At 32.7% G+C, this 25,410-nt stretch overlaps 2 protein-coding genes across 3 annotated transcripts; one reads left to right on the top strand and one right to left on the bottom strand.

Annotated features, from left to right (window-relative positions):
- Window positions 1-1,094: 1,094 nt before the first annotated feature.
- Window positions 1,095-25,360, bottom strand: LOC123688754 (probable cytochrome P450 6a14). 2 transcript variants are annotated; one of them, XM_045627407.1, is made up of 5 exons: window positions 25,268-25,360; window positions 7,363-7,908; window positions 5,416-6,000; window positions 2,614-2,865; window positions 1,095-1,494 (listed from the first exon to the last, which is right to left on the bottom strand). In XM_045627407.1, the coding sequence occupies exons 2-5, from the start codon at window positions 7,895-7,897 to the stop codon at window positions 1,310-1,312; spliced, it is 1,557 nt and encodes a 518-aa protein (XP_045483363.1). In that variant the 5' UTR covers window positions 7,898-7,908; window positions 25,268-25,360; the 3' UTR covers window positions 1,095-1,309. The 2 variants fall into 2 exon arrangements, with proteins under 2 accessions (XP_045483363.1, XP_045483362.1); XM_045627406.1 differs by lacking the exon at window positions 25,268-25,360 and adding an exon at window positions 8,895-9,037.
- Window positions 14,878-25,324, top strand: LOC123673872 (4-coumarate--CoA ligase 3-like). Its single transcript, XM_045608602.1, has 7 exons — window positions 14,878-15,072; window positions 17,078-17,384; window positions 18,508-18,638; window positions 18,704-18,929; window positions 21,768-21,950; window positions 23,745-23,888; window positions 24,122-25,324. The coding sequence occupies exons 1-7, from the start codon at window positions 14,878-14,880 to the stop codon at window positions 24,757-24,759; spliced, it is 1,824 nt and encodes a 607-aa protein (XP_045464558.1). The 3' UTR covers window positions 24,760-25,324.
- Window positions 25,361-25,410: the final 50 nt, after the last annotated feature.

Below are 25,410 nucleotides of genomic sequence, written 5' to 3'. Positions count from 1 at the left end.
AAAAATTGATCGTAGATGTCATACAATAAGCTTAGGTATTTGTAAACATAACGCCATCGGAATATTGGTCTATTTGTGTCTACATCATAAAGTTATTCTCGATTAAACATGTCAGCTTACGAGCCAAATTTTCGTCATTTGCGGGAAGTTTTATTTTCTGCTTTAATATGAAGAAAACTGCGACTGAGGCTTATCGAATGCTCTTAAATACCAAAAAACCAAATAGCATGCCAAGAGTGGTTTCAACGCTTCAAGAATGGTAATTTTGACGTGGAAGACCAGAATGGCGATGAAGAGTGAAAGTTTTCGAAGATGCAGAATTGAAGGCATTACTTGATCAAGACTCGTGTCAAGCGCAACAAGAATTGGCATTAGGAGTGACGCAACAAGTCATTTCAAAACGCCTGATAGTAATGGGAATGATTCGGAAACAAGGATATTGGGTACCGTACGAGTTGAAGCCGAGAGATGTTGAACGTCGTTTGTTTGCTTGTGAACAGCTACTTGCAAGGCAAAGATGGAAGGGATTTCTGCATCGCATTGTGACTGGATACGGAGAATGGGTTTTCAAGCGCATAAAATCATGGTGATATTTCGGCCATGCTTCCACGTAGATGGCCAAACCGAATATTCGCGGTTTCAAGGTCATGCTCAGTATTTGATGGGACCAGCTCGGCGTAGTGTATTATGAGTTGTTAGAACCGACTGAAACAATCACAGGGAGGTCGTTTTCGAACGCAATTAATGCGTTGAAAGACAAACGCTCGCAATACAACAAGAGATTTTACAGCATGACAATGCTCGACCCCATGTTGCGAAAGTGGTCAAGATATACTTGGAAGCTCTGAAATAAGAAGTCCTTGTTTCGATCCAATGGCACACGGCCTGACTGACCAGCACTTCCGGTTTCATGAAGAAGTAAAAAATTGGATCGTTTCGTGGATCGCTTCAAAAGATGACTAGTTTTTTCAACGCGGGATTCGTACGCTGCCCGAAAGATGAGAGAAAGTAGTGGCAAGCGATGGACAATACTTTGAATCATAAATGTTTAACAAGTTTTCACAATAAAGCCTCGAGTTTCGGCGGAAGCAAAGTTGTACGCCTATGTAATTCATATTCAATATACTCAAATTAATCTTTATGCTGTAATATTCGTGGAAATTATTTGAGGGCTTGTTTTTTTTTCGAAAAATTACTTTGAAGAAAAAAGATGAACTAGATATAAAAATGAACTAAGTAGTATAAATGAGAAATTTTATGACACGATTAATTTGAACTAATAAAAAAATCATCATCGAAGACATCACAATCATAACTCAGTGTACTTATTTTCAGTACGACGATACTTCAACCAAATACCCCCTTTAGTCAATAAAATGAATGATCTAGGATCGAATTCAAGGGGCTCTTTTGTATCTTCGCTCATGTCGAAGTCATAATTCAAGAGGAGAGCTGTTAGTCCAACTTTTGCCTGCATCATGCCGAATCTCACACCTAGAACATCATATAAAACCTAATTAATTTCTGAAAAAAATTTACATTGGAAAAATGAAGGAAAACATTGAAATTCAGGGCCGGCGCGAGTAATTTGGTGACTGAAGCGCCGAATTTTTCGGCCCTCCTGTTTAAAAAGCTCCAACAACATGACCCCCTCATAACCACGAGTAATTAAGCATAGCAATTAACAGTAACTAGTTTCAAAAGCAAAATCGTAGGAATTTTCCATATGTTGAATGTGTAATCATCGGCTTTCAAATAATTCAAAAGCAGAGGTAGAAATGTTTTTCGACTTTGTGAAATACATTACGATTTTATCCCTCTTTCAATGAGAGTAATAGGGAATTCTGTTTGTATTGGTTGGGTTGCCATGTGTTATTTATTATACAGGCGGCTTAATAAAAGCGGTTTGTAGATTTTATTGCAGAGAATGTTGACAAACGCAGTGGAGCGGAACAACCTGATGTTTTTTTTAAGAATCAAGGATGAAATATGAAAAGGCGGCCACCAAACTGTGCCGAATGGCCGGGCCTCAAATAGAGGCGCCTGAAACGGTCGCTTCACTATTTCACGTTGCGTGGTAAATTTGATTCTACACGTCGAAAAATCAGAACGTAACTAAGATCGTTCAACGCTCTTCGAATGAGTAATGAAATAATAATTTCTAGTTGGAGAACTAACTGATAGTCTTTGTTAGGAAGACAATTCATGAATTTCTCACTTTGTACTCAATATTCTATTTTTTCAAAAGATCAGTTTTGATAAATTTTTGCAAAAGGTTATTTTTGAACTGAATAGGATCAAACAGAAATATGTACTTCAGAGTTTATCTAAGGTTGAAATATTATTATAATTTCTCTTCACGCGCTTAATATCCTCAGTTGAAAAATATTTTGAAAGTGTTCAATTTCACATAATATTGAAGGCTTTCACTGCTAGATTGTTCGATAGAATTTCAAAATGCCGAGCTTTTCAGACGTGATCTAGTTGGTTTTTCACCTAACTTTTCGCTTACTACTGCGGTAAGCATCTTCAGAGGTTACTAGGTCGCAGATTGTAACTCGACGCTGGATTTCTCCAATATGATCATATCAATGTCAACTTGATTCTACTAACCAATGCAGACACGAGGTCCTTCACCAAATGGAAGAAATGTAAATGGCTTTATATTTCTTTTGTTCTCTTCTGAAAACCTTTCTGGATCGAATTTTTCTGGATCTGGGTAATGTTCCGGATCTCTATGTATTCCCATTACAGGAATCATAACCCTTATACCTTTCTCCAATACGATGTCTGTGTTTGGGACTTTGTATTCCTTTGTACAAATGCGATTCAATATTGGTCCAGGAGGATATTTTCTTAATGTTTCTGAAAAAAAAAAAATCATATGAGTAGAGGTCGTGAAAAATTTTAAATTCTATGAATTAATAATGTTCAAAGAAAAAAGCGTATAAGATTATTCAGTTTTTTGGGGACAAACAAAATTTTCTGGTAGAATATGAATACATTTTTATACTCCTCATTCTGCCAAATAGCGCAGTTACAATTCAAATAAAAAGAAGAAACCACTGGCGTGAATCCAGGAGTTTCAAAGCAATTGTTCATTCATGCGTCAATTATCCCCTTGTGGACTTGTGAACTGTTTATCTGTATATACACGGTTGTGACTGGCACATGAATTAACGATGGTTCAAAATCTTCTGACTTAACGTCAATGATTGACTCAATTTTTCTATGTTCTGCTTGAATATTCTATGATTCTGGTGAAACTTTTCTGGTGGAGTTCTTCCGATAACATATTTCGATAGCTCATGAAATATATTAATTTTGCTCAAAGTGACCCACTTACGTGAACCACCTTGAACAAAATTTGAATTGCTGTTATGTTTGTTATGAGATCAATGATACAGCTATTTTGAGTAACCTGGAAGTACAAGAATGATATTTCTTTATATTTATTTATGTCCAAACATTTACACATTTACTCAGGTGATAGTTCACTTTATTATACATACATTTGTAGTAACTCTTTCCTATTCCAGCATAGTTACCCATAACACAATGAAATTATCAATTCATGTTACAATACTGAAGTCAAGAAGCGCAGAGCTCGGTTAGGACTTGGATAGGTGACCCTTTAGGAGCACCGCGTGCTGTAAGCTTCAAGTTTTTTTACTTCAGGCAAAGTCTTCCGCTAAAGAAATAGAAGGTTTCTTTGTCGGATATCACTGAGTGCCAAACTGACGATTCTATCACTGATTTCAAAATGAAAAAACGAAAATCCTTCAATAAATTAGCTTGGATCGAGTACTTCTCACCAAAGATTGTATTCGGAATATTCAGAATGTATCAGAAATATAACCAGAATAATTCATACGTTCATTTTTTGTTATGTAAAATACTTATCAACTTTTGTGTTGATATCACAATATATATATATATATTCTTTTGAGAAAGAGCAAATACAAAATATTAATTTCAAACAATCAAGCATATGTCGATGAATCTCAGTATTAGCAGAGGAAATGTAACGGGGCATCATACATTTCAACGTATGATACAAGAGAACAGATAAAAACCTCAGCAAAAACTCTGTCTCCCCGTATCGGTGTAGTGACTGGTTGGTGTAAACGTTTACAGAATAAGCTGACATAATTTATATTGAAGGACTTCCTCTTCAACCAAAACAAAATTTCCTTTATCCTCTCTTTTCGGTTGACGACTCTATAATTTCCAATTGGATCCTAAAACAAAAAGAAAAGAAGCAGAAAGGAGTACTAAATATTAGTTTTCATTATATCGATTTGAAGTTAACTACCCATTCTAAAAAAGAATCTGAAACTGAATGGATAGCTTGGAAACCATCATGAAATTTATAAATCGGACAATCATTCACCAAGTGGTCAATGGTCTCTTCTACACCACACTCACATAGTGGGCTATCAATAGAACACCATTTGAAGAGGGTACTATTACAACGACCATGACCAGTTCTAAGTCTATTCAAAATACACCAAATTTTCCTAGGAAGATTGAAACCTAGAACTTTCTCTGAGGGATCAACAATAAGACTTTTGTTGAAAACGTTAGAAGAAGTCCATCCCGAACGCCAAATTTCCTTGTCGCTTTCATTGAATTCAAGGAAGGTGTTAGTCCATAAAGGTTTGCGTGATTTCAATCTAGCAGTTCTAGAATCTGGGAAATAGGATAAAATAGGAAATGAGTTCGGATAGAAATGAAATTTATCCCAAGATTTCTTGACTGCAACCTGTCTACGAATATGAGGTGGACCTATATGTGATAGCACCGGTAACCAAACTAAAGGAGTCGATCTAATAGTCCCACTAATAATTCTCATAGAAACATTAAGCTGTGCATCAATTTTATGAACATGAGCACTATTAAACCAAACAGAACAACAGTATTCAGCAGCAGAAAAAACCAAGGCCAAAGCTGCTGTACGAAGAGTGTTGGCATCAGCACCCCATGAAGATCCTGCTAATTTTTGGAGGATATTATTCCTCGACTTTAATTTCAAACGCAAATTTTCTAAGTGAACCTTGAAATTCAAAGAAGAATCAATAAAACCGTATTTGTACGTTCAAAAACAACGTTCAATATTGATATAATACTTCGAGCAAATAAACGTTATTTTCCGCGAAATGTTTGCTTACCCAACCATTTAACAACATTATATCAAGGTACCTGTGCCCAGTGGGAGTTATCTTTGAGGCAATCATATGTTTGAATCACCCCTGTATACCATGAAATGATTATTAAAGCGAGTTTTTGTACAATAAAGAAAAATATATTCTTTTATGATTGCGATGACTAAAATTTTTCATTGAAACCGTTGGAACAATCATGTATAAACCTTTTTGAAATCAAAAGGAAAATATTTTCAATTAAATAACTCACCATTGATAACTTGTTCAACATAATGCATTTCCATTGCGGCATCATATGTGAGCTTTCCTTCATGTCTACTCAAGACAATTCTCATTTCTTCCCTTGCTTTCTTCTGAATCTCCTTATTCTTGGCCAATTCATACAAACAAAAAGTCATGGCGGTGGAAGAAGTTTCGAACCCAGCCTCGAAAAAGATGAAAGCTTGAGCGCAAATTTCATCGAGTGTTATGTAGTTCTCCGCCTCTGTGATTTGTTCAGTACCAATCTGATCGTCATCCACCAATTTCCCCTTATTTTTCAGTTGTATTAGTAAGTCCATGAAATCCTTCCTGGATATATTATTTTTCTCTCTATATTCGACAGTGTCTTTAACGACAGTCATGAAAAAGTTGCTAATATCTTCTGGTATCATTTTCATGTTCAGTTTCTTCATAAGATTTGGAAGAAGAAAAAGTATTGCATCTTTGATGCTTCGTCCTAATTCTTTTTCGAAGAGAGATTTTCCTCTTACTCTGAATTCACTTTTGGGGTCCTCCAAACTATTGCAATTCAATCCAAAAGCACAACTTCCTATCACATCCGTTGTGAATCTTCCTTGAATAAAATATTTATTTATAATACAATTGCAAAATGCATTGATATTTTTTTCAAGAGTATTATAGAATTTTTTTGTTATAAAATGAAATGATGAGCTGAACTCATTGTTCTCTTTTAGCGCGGAATATTTTGACGAAAAAAATTTAAAATTATCAATTTAACATAATTTTAACGAATAGCCTCCAGATGGGTCATTAATTCCGAAATCCGAATAAAAATTTAAAAAATTCATATTAGTTGAAAGAACTCCAAGTGCTAGATAGTTAAACTAAAAAATATTGCATAGTATAGTATCATCATAGCAATATATATTTCGAATCTCATGATGGCATGTAGATTCGTTTAGAGAAATGTTTTTTTAATTATGTTGGGTTGATTCTTCGATTTGCTTTTTTAATTGAATTTTCAAATTCTGTACGTTACATAACTGAAAATTTCAGGAATGATTATTTTTTTCTACCGGTTCCAAGGGTTAATTATTGAAAATAACAGAGCAAAATCAATTTGCAGAATTTTTTTTAAATAAAATTTCGACAGTTTTATTTGATCGCCTTATAAAGTTGTATATCAAATAAATAATTATTATTTCACCTACAAAGAAACAGTGAATATTTTCTTGATAACCGATTTCTTAGTACAGATCTAATGTTGTACAGTGTGTTCTTGAGAAATTCAGTTACTTATTGGCATTCGTCAATTATTTTTTAACGGCGAATTATTCGAAAACTACCTACTCAAGATAGTTTTACGTTTGAAATAAGCAAGTTGGCCATACTTTTGACCTCGGAATACACATTTGACTCGCTCAATAGAAGGTAGACATAATCCAACTGATAATTTTCAGGTGAGAACTCTATTAGTTCTATTAACAATTGATATACGAGTACAACTCATACAATGAACAAAATAACATTGAAATAGAACACCTACAATAATGAGCGAGGTTGCAAAAAAAATATTGCAACAATACTGATAAACTGAAAATAAATTCAACAGAAACGAAACAAAAAGAATAGGTTATTGTATTCTTCTGAAAATGTTTTCCTTCAAGTTTGAATTTGACCTCTCAAAAATGTGGAAAAATGATTTTATTGAATATCTTCTATATGGAACAATTGGAAAAATGAAGTTTGGAAGTTAGCTAACACTAATAAAGTATTACTATTTTCAATTCAGAAGTTCTATCATGAAGGGGTGAAAAAATCAACCCATACTACATTTAACATTAGAACCTTCCAATACTTCTCTTTCTCGTAGAAAAAACAAGCCCACTGTGACTTGTGAGGTTAGTTTATTCACGGCATACGTTAGTGATCATAAAGTTTTTTGAAATAGTAGGTTTGAATGAGTCAACCTCACCTAGAATGTCTTTGATATCCACTGATTTTCCCATTTCTTTATCCATTAATTTTTCAAGACCTTTCGTGCAGTCCACCAGAGTTTCGAACATCATTCTAATTTTTCCAGATGTGAAAGTTGGGGTTAACTTATTCCTCAGAAGCTTCCATTTCTTTCCTTGCAAACTGAACAAGTGAGCGCTCAAAGGATCGGCTTTTTCATTAACATAAATTCCTCTGTTTACAAAATGCTGAAAGTCTACTTGTATGATGGATTTCACTATTTCTATGTCGATAGGCATATACAGTGGGACCCACAGAAAAAACAGTCCACCATGCCTAGCACCTTTATCTTTGAACTCTCTGTATATCTTTCTGGTGCTATCTGAGAAAGTGTCTTTTTGTAGGAAAACTTCTTTCATGCTGCCCCAGAAATATTCGTAATGACTACTTTCAATATTGCGTTTTTTCCAGAAATTGTAGTTGTTTTTCAGCCAAAACCATATTAAAAGGAAGGAGGTGCTTACCAACAAGGTGAAGGTGTTGAAAAGTTCCATATCCTCCAATTCTGAAAAATGGGAAATAATATATTATCTTTATACCCTTTATTATCTTTATACCCTTTGAAGGAAATTCGACCCAAATCCTTTATATTATTAGCAAATGTTGTGTGAGAAATGTCTGATGTATGATTTATCTGATATTCATATGTTCTTGAAAGATCTTCCGATTTGACCAATATGACCAATATCTGATGAAAGTTACGAATCATACTTCACGAATAAAATTTCTTCTAAAGTTCTAGTTATATTCTGGGATATTCCATACGCGTTAGTTGCTTACACAGGGTGAGTCGAGAGGAATGGGCCAAACTCCAGGAGCGTAATGTACACGTGAAAATAATTTAAAAAACTCATATGTTCTACGATTCTCATTTGTTTCGAGATACAGTATGTTAAAGTTTTTCTCTAGAACACTATTTTTTGTTCTGGATGAAAACAGTGGACAGTGATCCAGAGAAAATATCACCCTGTAGATTTGCTATCGAAATTGGCATGTCACTATTAATGATAATATTTAAGCCAAATTTCAGTTGAATATCTTGTGAAGTGTAGATACTATGAGAGAAAAACTTATAAAAAACTCTAACTTTCACAGCTCTAGCTCTAGCTCTAGTTCACAGCTTCAAAAATAATCATGAAATTCTCCACAACTAGAGCAAAAAATAAGATTAGGTTATTACTATAAAAATCACTCGAAATAAATTGCAAACCTGCGAAAATTTCCAAAATTCAGAAGATGGAAATTTATGATTATTTTATACCTTCTACACAATATACAGTCGAATCAAGTTTTTGAATAACCAAGATTAATTTAGGTATATTTTTTCAACAAAATTACTTTCATAAAGAGAATACTTATTTCAAACAACAATTAAACACACAAGATTCAAATATCATCAAAAACAAGTTGCGAAGTAAACAACACTACGTTTGTTCCGCATACTGAGGCACTTAAACTCTCACCAATGAAAATCACTTAATCAAAATATACCTTCTCATTAAACATCAACGATAAAAGAACACCTTCTAATTGCAATGATTGAACACTCTAAACTTCTATATTACTATTGTATCTAAAAGTAAATAATTGCTGGAAAAAATCATTGGCCTTTATTACAATGACCAGCTTATACTCATTTTGGCAAAAAAATATCAGTTTTATGTCAATAAGAAATTGATGTTCGCGATACAATGTGTTGTTGTATAGGAAGTAGAAGTTGAACGTATCAACGGGTTAGGCAAGATTTGCCAAAAATCTGGACCAAAAGAAACAAAAAAGCTTTGTTTGTAAACTCACATTATCTTCATTGATTTATTTTTAATTTTGAACTCCGATATCTAAGACGACCTCAGCTGCCCCTCTTTTTTCAGAAAGACTTAGCAAATTTTGAATAAATGTGAATTGGGAGGTTTTTTTCCTCTTTATAAATGCGGCCAACAAACTCCGAGCATTTGAGAGACACCTGCATGATGCATGAATGAAGGACCATGCAGCTGATTTTATGAAAAATGGTTACCTGTTAATTTCAGATATTAGTATTGTTTTTTGTAGACCTTTAAGTTGTTAATAAAAAAAGCTGATCAGAAGACTCTGGTCTTCTTTCTTTCAGGTTATACGGTGTTCAAAGTAGACATAGCGAAAAAAGCTACAAATGTACTATTTTCATAATTTTGGCACCAAGGAATATAGTTGAATAGTTTTTTCGCTATTTTGCAGCTGAAAATGCTATTCTTACTTGTTTTTTGAGTTTTCGAGGGTATTTATCATCTTTACTTACGAGTTACATGACTAGGTGGAAAACATCTCCGCTTAGCTGTTTCGCACAAAGAATTTTTCTATTTTCATTATTTTCATTGGAATATTAATTTATTATTATATTCATCAAGTCTCGCTGCTCTGAAGGGGGATGCAGTCAGTATCTAACCCTACAAAGTTGATATGGGTTGCTTTGTTCCTTTTTGATGAATGCTCTACTCGTAATGACAAGTAAGGCAATTGGCAAATAGAGAAATGAACTATGTTGATTACCCTGAGGGTGAAACCAAATATCTAGACGCTCCCTGGTGCATTAATTCAACAACTTGGCATCTATCAGATCAATTTGTCTCCTTCCTATATTCAAGGTGAAATAGCACGTATTTATGCTTCACAAGACGAACAAACCATCAACTATGGATAAAGTACAGACGAAGTCATGAGATCGATGAAAACAAGATCGAAGATCCAGTTGAAGGTTTTTACTACACATGTAGGTTAAACAGGAGCCAGAACGTTTGGAACCTGTACTCAATTATAAGTATTTTATGGTTTGCCTGATATTATATGCGTTTACCTTATAAGTCTTATGAAAATAGCGAAATAATAAACATAAAACATTGTACGAGCAAAATAGCTGAGCGGATACCCCAAAAAATTAAAAATTCTAACGGTCAACGAATAATAGCAATTTTAGCTGCGAAGTAGCGAAAAAATTATTCAAATATCTTCCTGGTTCAAAAGTTATGATAAAAATTACATTTGTAGCTTTAATCGCTCTGTCTACTTAGAACACCCAATAACCAGCGTTAGCCAGAGACCATCTTTTCTACTCAAGGACATTAAGGTCTAGAAAGACAAAACTAACATTTGAAATCAACCGGTAACCGTTTTTCCTACATTCAGGTGTCTCTTCCTTTCCCTGAAATCCGACAAAGGGTTTCCTGGAAAAATATGTTTTATTCCGAAATAAATACTTATACATAAATACCAAAAAGTAAATATAATTTTGTTCAATTAAATACCTAACTATGATAAATTGTACTCTTTTGTTTTTTTCTGTTTATTTAATTATCAAAACTTGCAGAAGACTGAAAATATTTTTTTTCCATATGGTCTTCTCGGAAATAAAAAATTCAAATATTTATTCATTTATTTTTGCAATTGTGGTCTAAATGTTTGTTTGTTTGGTTCTCTACTTGACGTAAATTCATCTTGAATTGATTAAAAATAACACAATTTTTTTAATGTTTTTTTATGAAAGGAAATTTGATTTCCACAAATATACTTATTACCTACAATGCAAGTAATTGTTCGAATAGGTACTATGGTTTCGTCAAGTAATTTTGCATTTGTATCAGTTAGAATATTTTCATATTCTCGTATATCCCCAAGCATATGTTCAAATTGATTATGTATATAAAATGTCATTAACAAAAAAAAAACAACATCACAGATAATGCTGTAGAAAATCGATAAGTAGAGTAAAATAAACGGCGGATGTGCTCATCATTCAATAAACATTTACATTCAATTTGTGCATGGAAATGTGATAACATCAATTGTTGACCTCCACCACACGAAGTTTGTTCAAGAGCTGTAATTAGTATAGCGATCCTGTAACATTGTTGGTTCCTCGTTATTTCGAATGAAAGAATTAGGAAGAAGTTACAAATTTCCATTCCAAATGTGATGTTTATAAACAAAAAATCTCCCAGTTCCAATTTTTGCAGATAATTATTGAGCAAAACAACAAAAAATAGATAATCAGAAGAGAGTGACCCCCCCATGGTTATCGCGAAACCGATAGTCAAGGGTTTATTTACGATAACACTGAAAATTTTATACAGAGGATTATTTCCTCTATCTTAGGGAAAATAACAACACAGAAAATTTCCACACGTATATATAAAGGGTGGACATTTCAAATTTGCATTTTAAATTGGCAAAAAATAAAAAACCAATGAATAGTAGTAGTACTAGTAGTAGCAGTATTTTATTGCTTATAAACAAACAGATGGCCTTCGACCTATGGTCCTTCAGCCTTTTGATTTATGTATTTTTTATATAATCGAATATAACATATTTCGTATCTTACACTAATACAATTATTATTGAGTATTCGCTATGTCCCAAATAGGGCCTATGTGGGGTATTTTCTATGTGTTGAATGATGTTCCTCTCTGTTGAATATATCAGTTATTGTAGTGATTTCCTTCAGGCATTTGATTTCAGTTAAATTTTCAAAGTAAATGTCTTGATAGAAGATTTGCCACTTTGGAAATATTTTTTTTATTTCCAAGTTTTTTTCAAGCGTGAATAGACTCATTCGGTCAATATCCAATATTAAACTTACTTTTTGTCATAACTCGAATGGCGAAAGTGTTACCAGAATAGAAATAACAACTACTTCAAGTATAACACTCAGAAATAAAATAACTTGCGTTAGATTTTGCCAGGAAAAATAAGAATACTATTTCATAATGATTTTGCTAGGTCAAAACCCTTAAATTTTCTTCTTCCAATCATCAACTTTTTCTTATCACAGAGACAATTCTAATGAAGATTTGATGAACTACAACATGAATCAAGAAAACCTCAAATAATTCAAAAATATCGGAATAAGGAGCGTTATTCTGATAAAATATTATTACTTCTCCTTGCAGAATCTAAAGCAAGAATTGAAAAATAGGGTTCTCATTTGGGAAACAAAATTTAGAGACACACTTTTCCACAATTTTCAATACAATATTTGAATCACCCTGTGATGATACCTCTTGTATTCAAAAGTAGCACTTCGAAAATCTGAATACTCAGGCAATTGCGAATAAGCATAATGAACGAAATACTGACTGAACATATTTTCATTTTGGCAGTTTTTTAATTGATATTTTGAAAACTATTCGGAATAATGCAGTTGAAACAGAGCCGCTCAGAATTGCAAATAATTATTGATCATATCAAAAAAAAAAATTTTTTTTTACTATTCCCAGTCCCTGTATAACCGGAAGTTATTAATGTTGCATAATTTTTGAGCTTAGTAGAGGATATCGAATAATATCATAAACCAAACTTTCGGAATTAGAATAGGCTCAGTTCTCCAGTAACATCTAATAGACACTTGAACCTTGTATTTGTGTTCAAATTATGATTAACTACCAATTAGTGTAGACCGAAATATTCCACCATTTTGTTGAAGCTTTAAATGACTGCAAGATAGAAAGGTCAATGGTGAAATCCTGAACAACATCAGATACGCCTACGATAAATAATAATATTTATTCTTCAATGTAAGATACAAATATGTAACTACATATTTATAGGAATGATCGAACAGACATTCAGTGGAATGGGTCAGAAAACAAAGAAGCATTAAAAATCTATCAAAATATTCGTCAAAGAATACAGCAATTCTCAATTATGATATTCTTTTTTGAAATATTAATCGAATTTCGGAACAAAGGAACTATCGTACTACTGCTAAATATGCTTTAAAATTATAATATAATAATATAAAATTTAAAATTATAATATAATAATATATGTGAGTTTATAGGCTTGGCCTCAACTCTTTACCTTGCAATAATAATAATAATACTCGTTTAGGTAGATACATGTTTTTTGACTTTTCGAGATATTTCGCATTCAGAATGAAATTATTAACACTATTATAAAATTTGTATTTTTCTGAATCTTATCAGGAATGTTATCAAAATTCATAAAAAAAGACTTTCCAGATGAAATGTACTCTCAATACAGACGATGATAAAACTGAGGTGATATGATGAGTGTCTTAGATAAGAGGATATTGAATCTCAAAATAAAAAAATGCAATACTTCTTCAATAGTTCGGTCTTTCCCCTCATCTCACAGAATAGTTCGAAGTTTTGATTCAAATCCGAATAGTCTTGTAAAATTTCAAACTCCTAAAATAATTGAGATGAGAAATTATGTTCATCATCACCGTATAAGTTATCAATTCTTCAACATGATGTTTAAGCACTCGTTCCTCCAACAGATCGATCTATCATTTTATATCTATATTCTCCAATTTTCGGTCGGAAATAGTCTCAGACGATAACGTATATCCGGCTACCAGGCGTAAACACGAAAACTCCTGAACGAAAAACCTAGAAACTTGAAATATTCTGAGTAAGTTCTGATCTCGAATGCCACGGTCGAATAATGGACATAATTCACCTTGGAATTTGTAAAAAATTTCAGGCATATGCAAAATTTCATTTTTACAGCGTCATCTTCCTTCCTAGAAAAAAATATTCAAACAAAATCTCGAAAAAAACTTATATTTCGGTGACAAAACATCTCACTGTGTTGAGAATTCAATATAAAACAAACATAACTATTTCAAGCTCCGATCAGGATATAAAAAAAAGTAGTGAAGCATAATTAAGTACTTGAAGTCGAATGCTTTTGAGCTAGTTATTTCAAGACACCAATTGCACCCATAGATATACCTATGTGATGTGATCTCCGAGGGAGCAATTGGTGCATGAATGAACAACCTTCATAAAGCTATTGACTTCACGTGACTATTTCCTGCATTGTTTTTTATTGTTTGAAATCGGATCGAATTTTCGAACTGAAGAGCACAATACTGATTTCAATCGATTGCAAGCCAAATTCCATGTATATAAACTTTGTGTAATTATGATAGTTACGTGGATAGTTATTTAACGGATGAATCTATTGCTGATTGATTAAACCCACGATGTGATATATGTACTTAACCTCGTTAAAAAGAAAATACTACGATTTTTCATCATTAAAGGTACTGAGAATCCATGGATACATTTCCGATAGAAATGAGTAAATACTTCATAAAAATATCAGATAATACAAATAAGGAAACACCTGAGAGAAACATTTTGTTATAGCAGTAGAAGACGCAAGGAGAATACGCGAACTCAACTGAAATACCCAAACCCTTATAATAATAATAATAATAGTTTATTAAACATAAACATTGATTGCAGATTATGCAAGGAATCTTTATTTATCTTCAACGTTTTCAATTTGGAATAGTTTATACTTATACCTTAGTATCTTCAGGTTTATTATAGGAAATTAAGAATAAATATCTAAAATGTCTGAAGTATTATCTATTCCTACGATACGCCTATGCCTTTTCAATACATAAATGGACCCTAGATAACCTTTAACAAAGATTCACTCTCATTCGTGACTTGAACGAAAAGTTATGTTCGTGTTACGTTGTGTTAAAAAAAAATTATCTACGCCAAATCTGAAAAAACTATGCAGAAGAAATTTGGTGAATAACATCTCCAGCGAATATGTGGTTAATTCGGGTCAGTCTGATCTTATTGTGCCAAACGTTACTCTTCCAGAATTTTTGACGCAGTATCAAAACAAATTCGAAAATTTTATCGCAATAGTGAGTAGAAATATCTATCCACGAAATTTCTTATGAGAATATGATTAATTGAATAATTTCAAAAATTTAGTGATAGAATCGTCCAAAAATATCTTGTTATATTCCATAATTTCAAAACTACATATTCCATCGAGATGGAAATTTGAGTTTGAATATAAAATGACAATTTCAAGTGTCGCGCTAAGTTTTGTTTTGATTGTATGACCAAAACCATGAGAAATTTCAAAAGAATATAAAATATATTATATACATATAAAGATAGCTCAATATTTGGCCATTGAAACGAAATTTCTTGTGTTGTGTTAATAATTTCGATCATATAATCAAGACCAGGATGTCCCAAATTCGATGCGCACTGAGAGCATCTCGCAAACTATAATCTTCAAGGATCCCCGACCCCTTTTTTCGAAATATCAGAAATCAGATCGTAAATATTGTGCTTTGTTCTGGAGTTACAGGGTGTTTCTGGAAAATGACTTTCAAATATTTCGTTATATCTTTGTTTCTCTTCGAGATAATCGAAAAATTCTTAACAATTTTTTTCAATGATTTTTATGGTTTATATGTTACTCATAAAAGATCATAGAAATTAATAACAGTCTTAGTGTTGGTGTTTTTAAATCGGAAAAATATTTATTCATATATAACACAATATTTTTTAAACGGGTGGTATTTTTGAAAAACAAGTAACGGAATACTTCTCGTCAAATCAGCGGCTATAAAAAAGGGGTTAAAAAAATATTAGGTGTCCCATACACCAATTCTCTTCCTTATCTCTAAAACGGTGGTAAATTCCTATGATCTGTTATGAGTATCAAATAAACCATAAAAATCACTGAATAGTTATTTATAATACAAGTGCAGAAGGCATTGATATTCTTCCACGAGTTCAAAATTCAAAAACGAGCCACGAAGTGGCGAGTTTTGGAATGAACGAGTGGTAGAATGAGCCTTCTGTACGAGTATTATACATTATTTTCTCTAATTCATTGCATTTTCATTGAAATTAATGAAATATTTCCATAAATATATTTTAGTGATTTTTGCATTGAAAAATGTTGGTTGGCAGAACTGATTTCTTTAAGGCAAATTGATGAATTGACAGATAAAGCCGTGGCGGAAAGTTCGGAGTACCAACATAGAATAATAAAATATAACCATGAAAACTGTGCGTTTCTGATATATTCTCGCACGATTTTGTTCTACAAGATGTGGAAGAATGAAAGGAATAACCACAGAATTAGAGAAAAAATATTTTACAACTTTTTGAATATCCCTAGCAGAAACCAAGATATGGCGAAATATTTAAAACAGACATTTTTCCGAAATGCCCTGTAACTCAAGAACGAATTGAGATATCTAAAATCTGCTTTTCGATTGATATCTTATTATATATTTCGAAAAAAGAGATAAGAGTCTTTGAATATTTTTGCTCTAACTCTCATAATTCTCAAGATGCTCTCAGTGAGCATCGGTTTTGGGACACCCTGTACATGAAAAAGAGCCGAAACTTCCTAGCAGATTCATGTGGGAGGATAACCGAAGTAAACTGACTTGGAAGCTAAAAGATAACTGTTGCAGCTGAAGAATACTAGAGACACCAAAGAACGGAAATAACATACATTTCAAATAAAATTCTTTCATCTACTTCCCACCTGCAATCGAGGTCTTTTCTATCCGTCTTCATTGTGCACCCACCAATTAGGTACGCAGAAATTCAATTCAAACTCATTGATAAAAACACTGCAAATTTTACACTATTTTTATTGTAAATTTCATTTTTATACGTATTTTCATCTTTCAACACAAATTACCTCGACTCGTGAAAATGTCAACGAAATGAAGTTTTAACTATTCGAATTTCCCTTAAGTGAATTTTGGAAAAACTCCAAACCTCTAGGTCTAGATCTACAACGTACCAATCAGTATTAATTCTATTTATTGTTTTCATTTAGACCGCAAAAAAATTCTAATTTCTCATAATTTAATTTGAGAAGCCTTTAAGGTCTTAATATACAGGATACAAATCAGTATTAATTCTTTTTTTTTGTTTTCGTTAAGACCTTATTATAAGTACAATTTTAAGCACATAATTTTTCAGGAATGTGCCGAAACGAAGAAAAAGTACACCTTTGGACAGCTGAGGGACAAGAGTACAACATTAGGAAAATCGCTCCGAAAGCGTTTGAAATTAAAAGATGGTGACGTGGTTGCCATAATACTTCGTAACATTCCTGAATTCCCCATTATCAACTTGGGTATAATGAAAGCCAATCTCATTGTTTCTCCTGTGAGTTCTGCATTCACATCAGGTAACATTGGGCATATGTATTCATTTGCAAAGCTCTATATGTTTATTTATAAACTATATGTAGCCACCGAATCGTCCAAAATCCTTCGTATGTTATGTTGTGAATGATTTGAAGCGAAAATGAAACTATTGACTTTAAACACTGCCTAGCTACTAGCTACTAGCTGTTCTTGGGGTAAACTAGGAAAATCAAAGGATTCATAGGAGAATTTTTGCTCATTATGGGGACATGTGAAGACACTAGCTGGATTATTGAAGGATCTTGAAATGAAAAAACAAATATTATTTCGGTTATAAGTACATAATCCATTTCTGGATAATGTTTTCCAGGAATTCTTTTCAAATTTTTCTCAGTATACAAGAATGACCACAGATTTTGATAAAAAATTTAACATTTTCTAAACATTATTGAATCGTTCATCTTTCCATGATCAAATGACAACCGAACAAAAAAAGAAATTAAAAAGAAACAATGTTGTCAATTTAAATGTTTCAAATTGTATCATTCCATCCTATTGGAAAATCTGTTTTACCTAAGATTGCCCAATGAGTAGGTATCGATTGCTCAAAATAATGATTTCAAATGTGGAATTTTGATGACACAAATGGTACTATGCCAAAAATGCTGCCATCACTAGAAGCCTTCAAAAATAAATTATTAAAACTTTTTAAGAAGAACTAAAATAAGCTCTTGACATTACTTCTGAGCCAGTTTTTTGAAACTTGCAGATAAAAATTCATTCAAAACATTCGATGGACTATGGGCAATTCAATTTCTTGACTTTTGATACTGCATAAAGAATTTTCAAGTCTAGTCATTCTCTATACAGTGGGTTACGAACTGAAGCAATTCTTCACTTGAGACCTAACATTTATATAGGTATACTGCTCTTCAAAAATTAGGAAACTTTAAATTTTTTGAACAACACCCGTATATAAGGTTCCAAAATGTGTATATGTAACTGAGTGCATAAAAACACATAGGCAGTTTTTGCGGTTTTCTCTTACTGCCATTACAATGATTTCAAAATGTCAATATATGTCAATTTTTTCTTTAGTTCCCTATTTTTTGAAGAGCAGTATATTTCTTTGATTCCTTGAAGCATCACTTTTATTATTTGCAGAAGAAATATCACGTCAGATCCAAGATTCTGGAGCAAAAGCAATAATTACCGAAGTTGTAATACACCCAAATATCCGGAAAGCTCTTAGAATTGCTAGAAGAAAAATACCAGTCTTGGTAGTCAAAACTGAGGTAGGAATATGAAAACCTAAAAATTGCTTTAGACGAATTAATATCATCATGGTAGAATTTTTCAGAGAGATCAAAGCATTCCCGAAAGTACAATCAATATTGAAGAATTTATTGATGGCAAAGTTGATTATCCAGAAATAATTCTTGGTCAACCTGACGATGTTGTTCTAATGCCATACTCAAGTGGCACAACTGGTCTACCAAAAGGTGTCGAGCTCACTCACAAGAATATCATTTCGTCCGCATTACAAACCTGCTTTTGTGACAATGATTTCCAAAAGGAGGCCTCAGGTACCTATTTACTATTAAGATAATGCAAATATGAAAATCAAGTGAGATAATAATAAGATTCCTCGCCGTTAAAAAAAAAAACTTGGCTGAGAAATTAGAATATTAGATTATTTCAATTGATTCGGATGACAGATAGTATTTTATTCTTTAGGGTAGTAGGGTATTTAAGAAAAATCGTTCTATAACCATCATTGAGAAATATAGAAAAAGCATAAATCACCATTACAATAATGAGGCACCTGATAAATCCACAATCCACCAAACGTCTTACTCTCTTCAACCTCTAAGATTGAACCAATATGATCCAGACTATTTCAGACTAAATAAACTATCAACCAGATTTGTTGAAAAATTCAGAAAGCAAGACGATGTATTAGCTCTCTACGAAGATGATAATAACCACAACTCCTCAAGAAAACACCCAATAAAGACCTTTCTCAATATACTTATTTAGAATTTAATATGAAAATAGTAATTTACGTAACAATCCGGAAAATAGGGTTTTTTTGGACGAATAGACAAAATTCGCTTACGCTCGTCCTGGAAGTCTGTGAGTCCAAAAAAACCATTTTCGGGCGTGTTGCGTACAATATTTTTTCGGCAACCGTCCGGGAAGTGCTCACTTCCCGGACGCTTTTTCTCTGAGAAAGTAGCATTTCCCGGCCTAGTCCGGAAAGTACGTACTTCCCGGACTAGGCCGGAAAAGAATCATAGAATTCATAGAAACCGAGATAACGGCTGACAGTTCATATGAAATTAGTTGTCAAAAATTTGTATGTTTTTTGATCGCAATCGCAATAAAATATGAAAAGCAGCAGCGATAGTGTTATTTTACATGGTAGCCGAAAAAATATCGTACGCAACACGCCCGAAAATGGTTTTTTTGGACTCACAGACTTCCAGGACTCGCTTACGCTCGTCCTGGAATTTTGTCTATTCGTCCAAAAAAAAACCTATTTTCCGGACTTGTTACGTAAATTACCATTTTCGGCAACCATGTAAAATAACACTATCGCTGCTGCTTTCCATATTTTATTACGATTGCGATAAAAAAACATGCAAATTTTTGACAATTAATTTCATATGAACTGTCAGCCGTTATCTCGATTGCTATGGATTCTATGATTCTTTTCCGGCCTAGTCCGGGAAGTGCGTACTTTCCGGACTAGGCCGGGAAATGCTACTTTCTCAGAGGAAAAGCGTCTGGGAAGTGAGCACTTCCCGGACGGTTGCCGAAAAAAGTTTTTTTTTATTACCTACTACCAGAAATGTGAAAATAATTTATCTGCAAGAATAGGCTGAAGGACCCAAGGTCGATGACCGTTTGCTCCGTAATAAATGACAGTTATCTATCTATCTATCATTTCATATCAATTGATGAAATGAAATGCAGTCAAAAATCAAATTGCTCTTCATTAAGTAATGAATAACTTACATTCTTCAATCAAGTTCTAATTTCAAATCACTAATTATGTATCAGTCGTGAAAACAATCTTGTTTTGCATGACTCTTAGGAGGAAGTGAATTATCTATGACTTTGATTGAACAAAAAAAAGCGCGAAAACATAGCATTAGCTGTGTTCAAGGAATTTTCTTGTTCAGGTATAATTATTAAGGTGTTTTTAGTGGAATTTTTCATTGATTTGATATCATTCATTCTGGAATATCTTGAAAATCATGTGTTCTAGAACAAACGATGAGAAATGACGATGATTACATATTTAATACCTTTGATTATCGCTAATTGTTTCATTTATGATGATTTTATACAGTTTTTCAGATTGGCCAGGCTATAACTATCAACCGTTAGGAGTAAAAAAAGGGCAATTGGGGAACACAACAATACCCTACCTTTTCACCTGAGATAAATTTAAAAATATGCTTAGTGAAAAAATTATCCTATTATTGACTATCAATCTATAAATCTATGGTTGAATTTAATTTCAAACTTGAAAACTAACCCTTAATATCAAAGATCGAGCCTCAGGTCGACATTAAGATTTGCAATTTTAATATAATTTTACGTTTTTATTATACTTTTCATATATTTTATGTTTTGCAAATAGAATACTTCTTGTACGAAGAAGAGTTTCATCTTGTCTCATAGAAAAAATGTTCTAATTACATTTCTATAGTTATTTCTATCAATTGTTGCAATACTTTTTACAGCGTGGTCCAACGAAAACTTAACACCTCGACTTTAAAATGAAAATGTGGAAAATCGCTCGGACCCGTCAATTTCTGATTCGAGGGGGAACAACTTTTTCGCTCTTCGCATCCCTGTAACTGCAACCCCATAACAAGCGTGAGTACAACCTCTTGATTTTGAGTAGAAAGAGGTGTTACGATACCTAATTTTGAAGATCTTATAAAGTAGTATCTGATCCTAAAATTCCGCTTCAAAATTTGCATCGATAATGAAATGACAGGTAAAATAGTTAAAGAGTACTCACCTACTACTAATTACCTTTGAAATGTATCGAATAAGAATATTATTCTCGAGATAAATTGCGCATTGCCTCTTTCACTATTTTCGCTGTTATTTCATTATCGGTGGATATTTTGAAGAGAAATTTAAGGGGCAGATAGTACTTGATACGATCTTCGAAGTTAGTTATCGCAACACCCCTCATCCCTATTCAAAATCAAGGGGTTGTGCTCACTCCTGTTACGAGGTTAAAGATACGAGGATGAAAAAAGCGGAAAAATTGTTCCCCCTAGAATCAGAAGTCGTCGGTTTGAGCGATTACTCAAATTTTCATTTCGAAGTCGGAAAATCGAGGTGTTTAGTTTTCGTTGTACCACCTGATATATTCAAATTATATATTTATTTTACAGGAACTCATCAGGAGATACTCCCAACCATCCTACCTTATTATCACATATTTGGGCAAGCAATTATTTACGGTTCAAGTCTAGTAGGAGGTAAAATGATAGCAATGCGCAACTTCAGTCCAGAATTGTTCATCACTACCCTAAAAGATAATAAGAGCACAATATTATATATAGTCCCACCATTAGGTAAGTTGAAATTACTTTATGGTCAATTCTAGTTTTTTAAAAAATATAATTCGAAATCGTGAAACCTAAGGTATTTATTTTCGACGTGTTTCCATAAATTTTCAACGTTGAAAAATCATTGAAAAACAAAGAATCAACAAATTCTAGCAATCATACAATGCAACAATGATATTTGATTCGTTATTGGAGGTTGAAAAGTAAATGACAGTGAATCCGGTTTGTTGAGACACTGGGGATTTTATTGTTGGGTCTAATCTTTGAATCCCGAAGCTGCAGTATAAACATAGATTCCTTTCAGTGTTACAGTTATCATTATCTTGCCATCCATTCAAAATGGTTAATAAAGATTAAGGGATAGAAAAGGCAGATTCGGATAATTTCCCTTGGGACACAAAGTTATAATAAAGGCTTATTTCGAAAATAATATTAATTTTGTTAGTGCTGAAATTCGCAATACGCGAACACATGGAATGATTTATAATACTCATCGGGATGGGAAACTAAAACTTTCCAAACTTTGCAGAATATTTAATCATGGCGTTTCAGGAAGAGCTTCTTTTTGTACATTTGAAAATTAGGTAGAAATTGAAAGCAGTCGTGTCAATAAAATGTGGAAATTCCATAAAATATATTATTTTATTCCAATATAAAATGGATTTTTATAAAATAATTTAGTCATCAATATTGTCAGCTTTTCTCCAGTCTTTTTTTGTTAATTTTTTTCTTATACATAATTCAGAACAAAACTAATGGCAATTTCTCTTATTTCGGAAGGGATCAATGAATGATTCTATTCTGTGAATGAGCTGTGAAATGAAGGCCATTAATTTTGTTTTTTAGATTTCATAGATATACCACCAGAAATTATAAAACTCTTCGTATTCCAACATGAAACCCAATGTCCATTATATCATTTAAAATAATCATGTGACAACCAATGGAAAATTGGACTTGTTCTATTATTATAGGATAAGTTTGTTTATAATTGCATATCCATTATAAATCAAAACATTTTTCTATCAACAAATTATGTAGACCCCAAAATTCCTCGCTCAAACCGCGACTGAGGTATGTATCTTTAACAAATATTATCAAAATTCCAGGTGAAATTTATGAAGAGAAAAAATATTAACGGTCGCAGCACAGAACCAAGTGAAAACTAATTATAATAAATAAATATATAATATAATATTTAATATAATACATCTTACTTTTCATACTATATTTTCCCGACGCAAAATTGTCGAAATTATTTAAGAAAAATGTATCCAATTTTAATCTAAATTATATAATTTTCTTTCAATACAGTGTACAATACGTACATCAAGCACTCCTGACATGTCAAAAAAAAACCAGCAACATGCATCCGTCTAATTTTTTATATACATAAACAAAAAAAGAGAATGTCGCTGTTTCTGTAGACCTAACTTCTCTAAAACCATACTGGCAGTCAGTTATAATTTTGAATTGAGAAAGAAATATATAAGATTATAGACAATGTTTGCAAATATTTTCGGCAGAACGCCCAATATTGAAACAAAAGAAGGTACTTGACGCTACAGCTCAAGTTTTACAAAAAAACTGACATCACAATCCCGTAATGTTTTGAAGACTAATTTCAGGAATTGAGGAAAAATAAACTAATTAGCAATATCAGTTCAATCTAAATAACATTTTATCGCATTCCTAATGATACATATTTTTTTTGGAACTGAAATAGTATTGTAGAAAAACTGCATATTCATATGTTTGTTCAGGACAGATGATGCTAATTGAATCAATCAATTTTTTCAGTGCTGATGCTAACATACCATGAAGCGGTCAAGAAAGAATACCTAGAATGTGTCAGTGCTATTTTGAGTGGTGGAGCGCCATTTTCAGCATCTGACGAAAGAGCTTTTATAGATAAATTTGGAAATAAAATACATTTCTTGCAAGGTAAGATCAGTCGTATCTTGGTGAAAAATGGTGACAATATAATTTGGTACTTCCTTCATTTTAAATGCACTAAACAAATATTTGTTCATACGAATATTTCATGACGTTTGTTTTGGGAAGAATAGATAGCCCTTAGTTCTAAATATCTGTCTGGAAATTATGTGAAATTCTTTATATTTACAAATGTTTGCCCCTTATCAATCCAAAATTATAATAATGCTATAAATTGTCAGGATATGGCATGACAGAATCAGCTTGTTCAGCTTCCTATCTCTACCCTAGCATCATGGAGAAAATGGAATCATACAGAGGTTCGATCGGAAGACCTCTACCTAACACACTTATGAAGGTCGTCAATCCGGAAGATCCCAACCTAACAGCATTAGGACCAAATACAATAGGAGAACTATTAATCAAAGGACCACAAGTGATGAAATCATATCATAACTTACCGGAAGAGACCAAAAATACTATAACTGAAAATAACTGGTTGAGATCGGGAGATCTGGGATATTATAACGAAGATGGATTCTTCTTTATCGCAGACCGTTTAAAAGAACTGATAAAAGTTAAAGGGAACCAAGTAGCACCAGCAGAACTGGAGGCTGTCATACGTTCTTATCCTGGGATAGCAGATGCTGCAGTGATAGGAATTCCACATAGGACTTCTGGTGAAGTTCCCAGAGCTTACGTTGTTGCAGGAGAAGAATTGAATGTGGAAAAGCTTAATGAATTTGTAAACGAAAAAGTAGCGAGATATAAGCAGCTGAAGGGTGGTATAGCAGTGGTTGATTCTATACCTAAGAATGCATCTGGAAAAATCTTAAGGAAGGAAATAAAAGAAGCTTATCTCAAAGAAATCGCAAAATGACAAGACAGTATATGGAGCTAAAATGATACAAAATAATTTCATCAAAAACTTAACTCCTACAAAAACACATCAAAAATACACCAGAGCATTAAAACATGTTTTTCAAAGAGAATATTTGAAGAGGAACGTTGTGAATTGTGAATAGTAACGTATATTGCAATATAATTGTAATATATTGTAATAGCTAGAGTTTAGATCTTACATGAGTTGAATATCCTTGTATAATCAACACTGTTATTGCCTTCAAAATTGTTTTCGAATAGTCCTTTCCAGGATTGTCTATACTTCTTAGATTTTGATTCATTTATTCATCATATCCATTGAAAAATCTGGATATAAATAATAAATCTTAGGCAAAAAAATCAATATTACTTCAAATTTTCAGTTTAAATTTTGAAATGAGCAGAATCCAAAAATAAAAACATCATTCTGTCCCGTTAAAGCTTATCTCGGAAAGAATAGGAACTTAAATTCTATAGAAAAATCGAGAAAGAGTTTCTACACTCACCATGTAACAATAATGGATTTTGCTGGTTTGGCTGAAATTTTTTGATGATTGATGGTGTTCTGTTGGAAACACAATGAAATTATTCAATGTAACTGTGTATTTGAGTGTGAATCTTAAATTTTACAGGTACGTATCAAATGTTT

The sequence above is a fragment of the Harmonia axyridis genome, chromosome 1 (assembly GCF_914767665.1).
Source record: "Harmonia axyridis chromosome 1, icHarAxyr1.1, whole genome shotgun sequence".
Taxonomy (NCBI): Eukaryota; Metazoa; Arthropoda; class Insecta; order Coleoptera; family Coccinellidae; genus Harmonia; species Harmonia axyridis.
The sequence above is the reverse complement of the archived record's forward strand: the minus strand, read 5'-3'. Positions and strand labels throughout refer to the sequence as shown.

Excerpts from the sequence above, each read along its gene's own strand:
- LOC123688754 (XM_045627407.1), bottom strand. The coding sequence starts at position 7,897 with ATGGAACTTTTCAACACCTTCACCTTGTTGGTAAGCACCTCCTTCCTT. Across the intron at positions 6,001-7,362 it reads GGATATCAAAGACATTCTAG|GAAGATTCACAACGGATGTG; the intron begins GTGAGGTTGACT and ends ATTTTATTCAAG. Across the intron at positions 2,866-5,415 it reads TGTTGAACAAGTTATCAATG|AAACATTAAGAAAATATCCT; the intron begins GTGAGTTATTTA and ends TTTTTTTTTCAG.
- LOC123673872 (XM_045608602.1), top strand. The coding sequence starts at position 14,878 with ATGTTCGTGTTACGTTGTGTTAAAAAAAAATTATCTACGCCAAATCTG. Across the intron at positions 18,639-18,703 it reads TCTTGGTAGTCAAAACTGAG|AGAGATCAAAGCATTCCCGA; the intron begins GTAGGAATATGA and ends AGAATTTTTCAG. Across the intron at positions 23,889-24,121 it reads TAAAATACATTTCTTGCAAG|GATATGGCATGACAGAATCA; the intron begins GTAAGATCAGTC and ends ATAAATTGTCAG.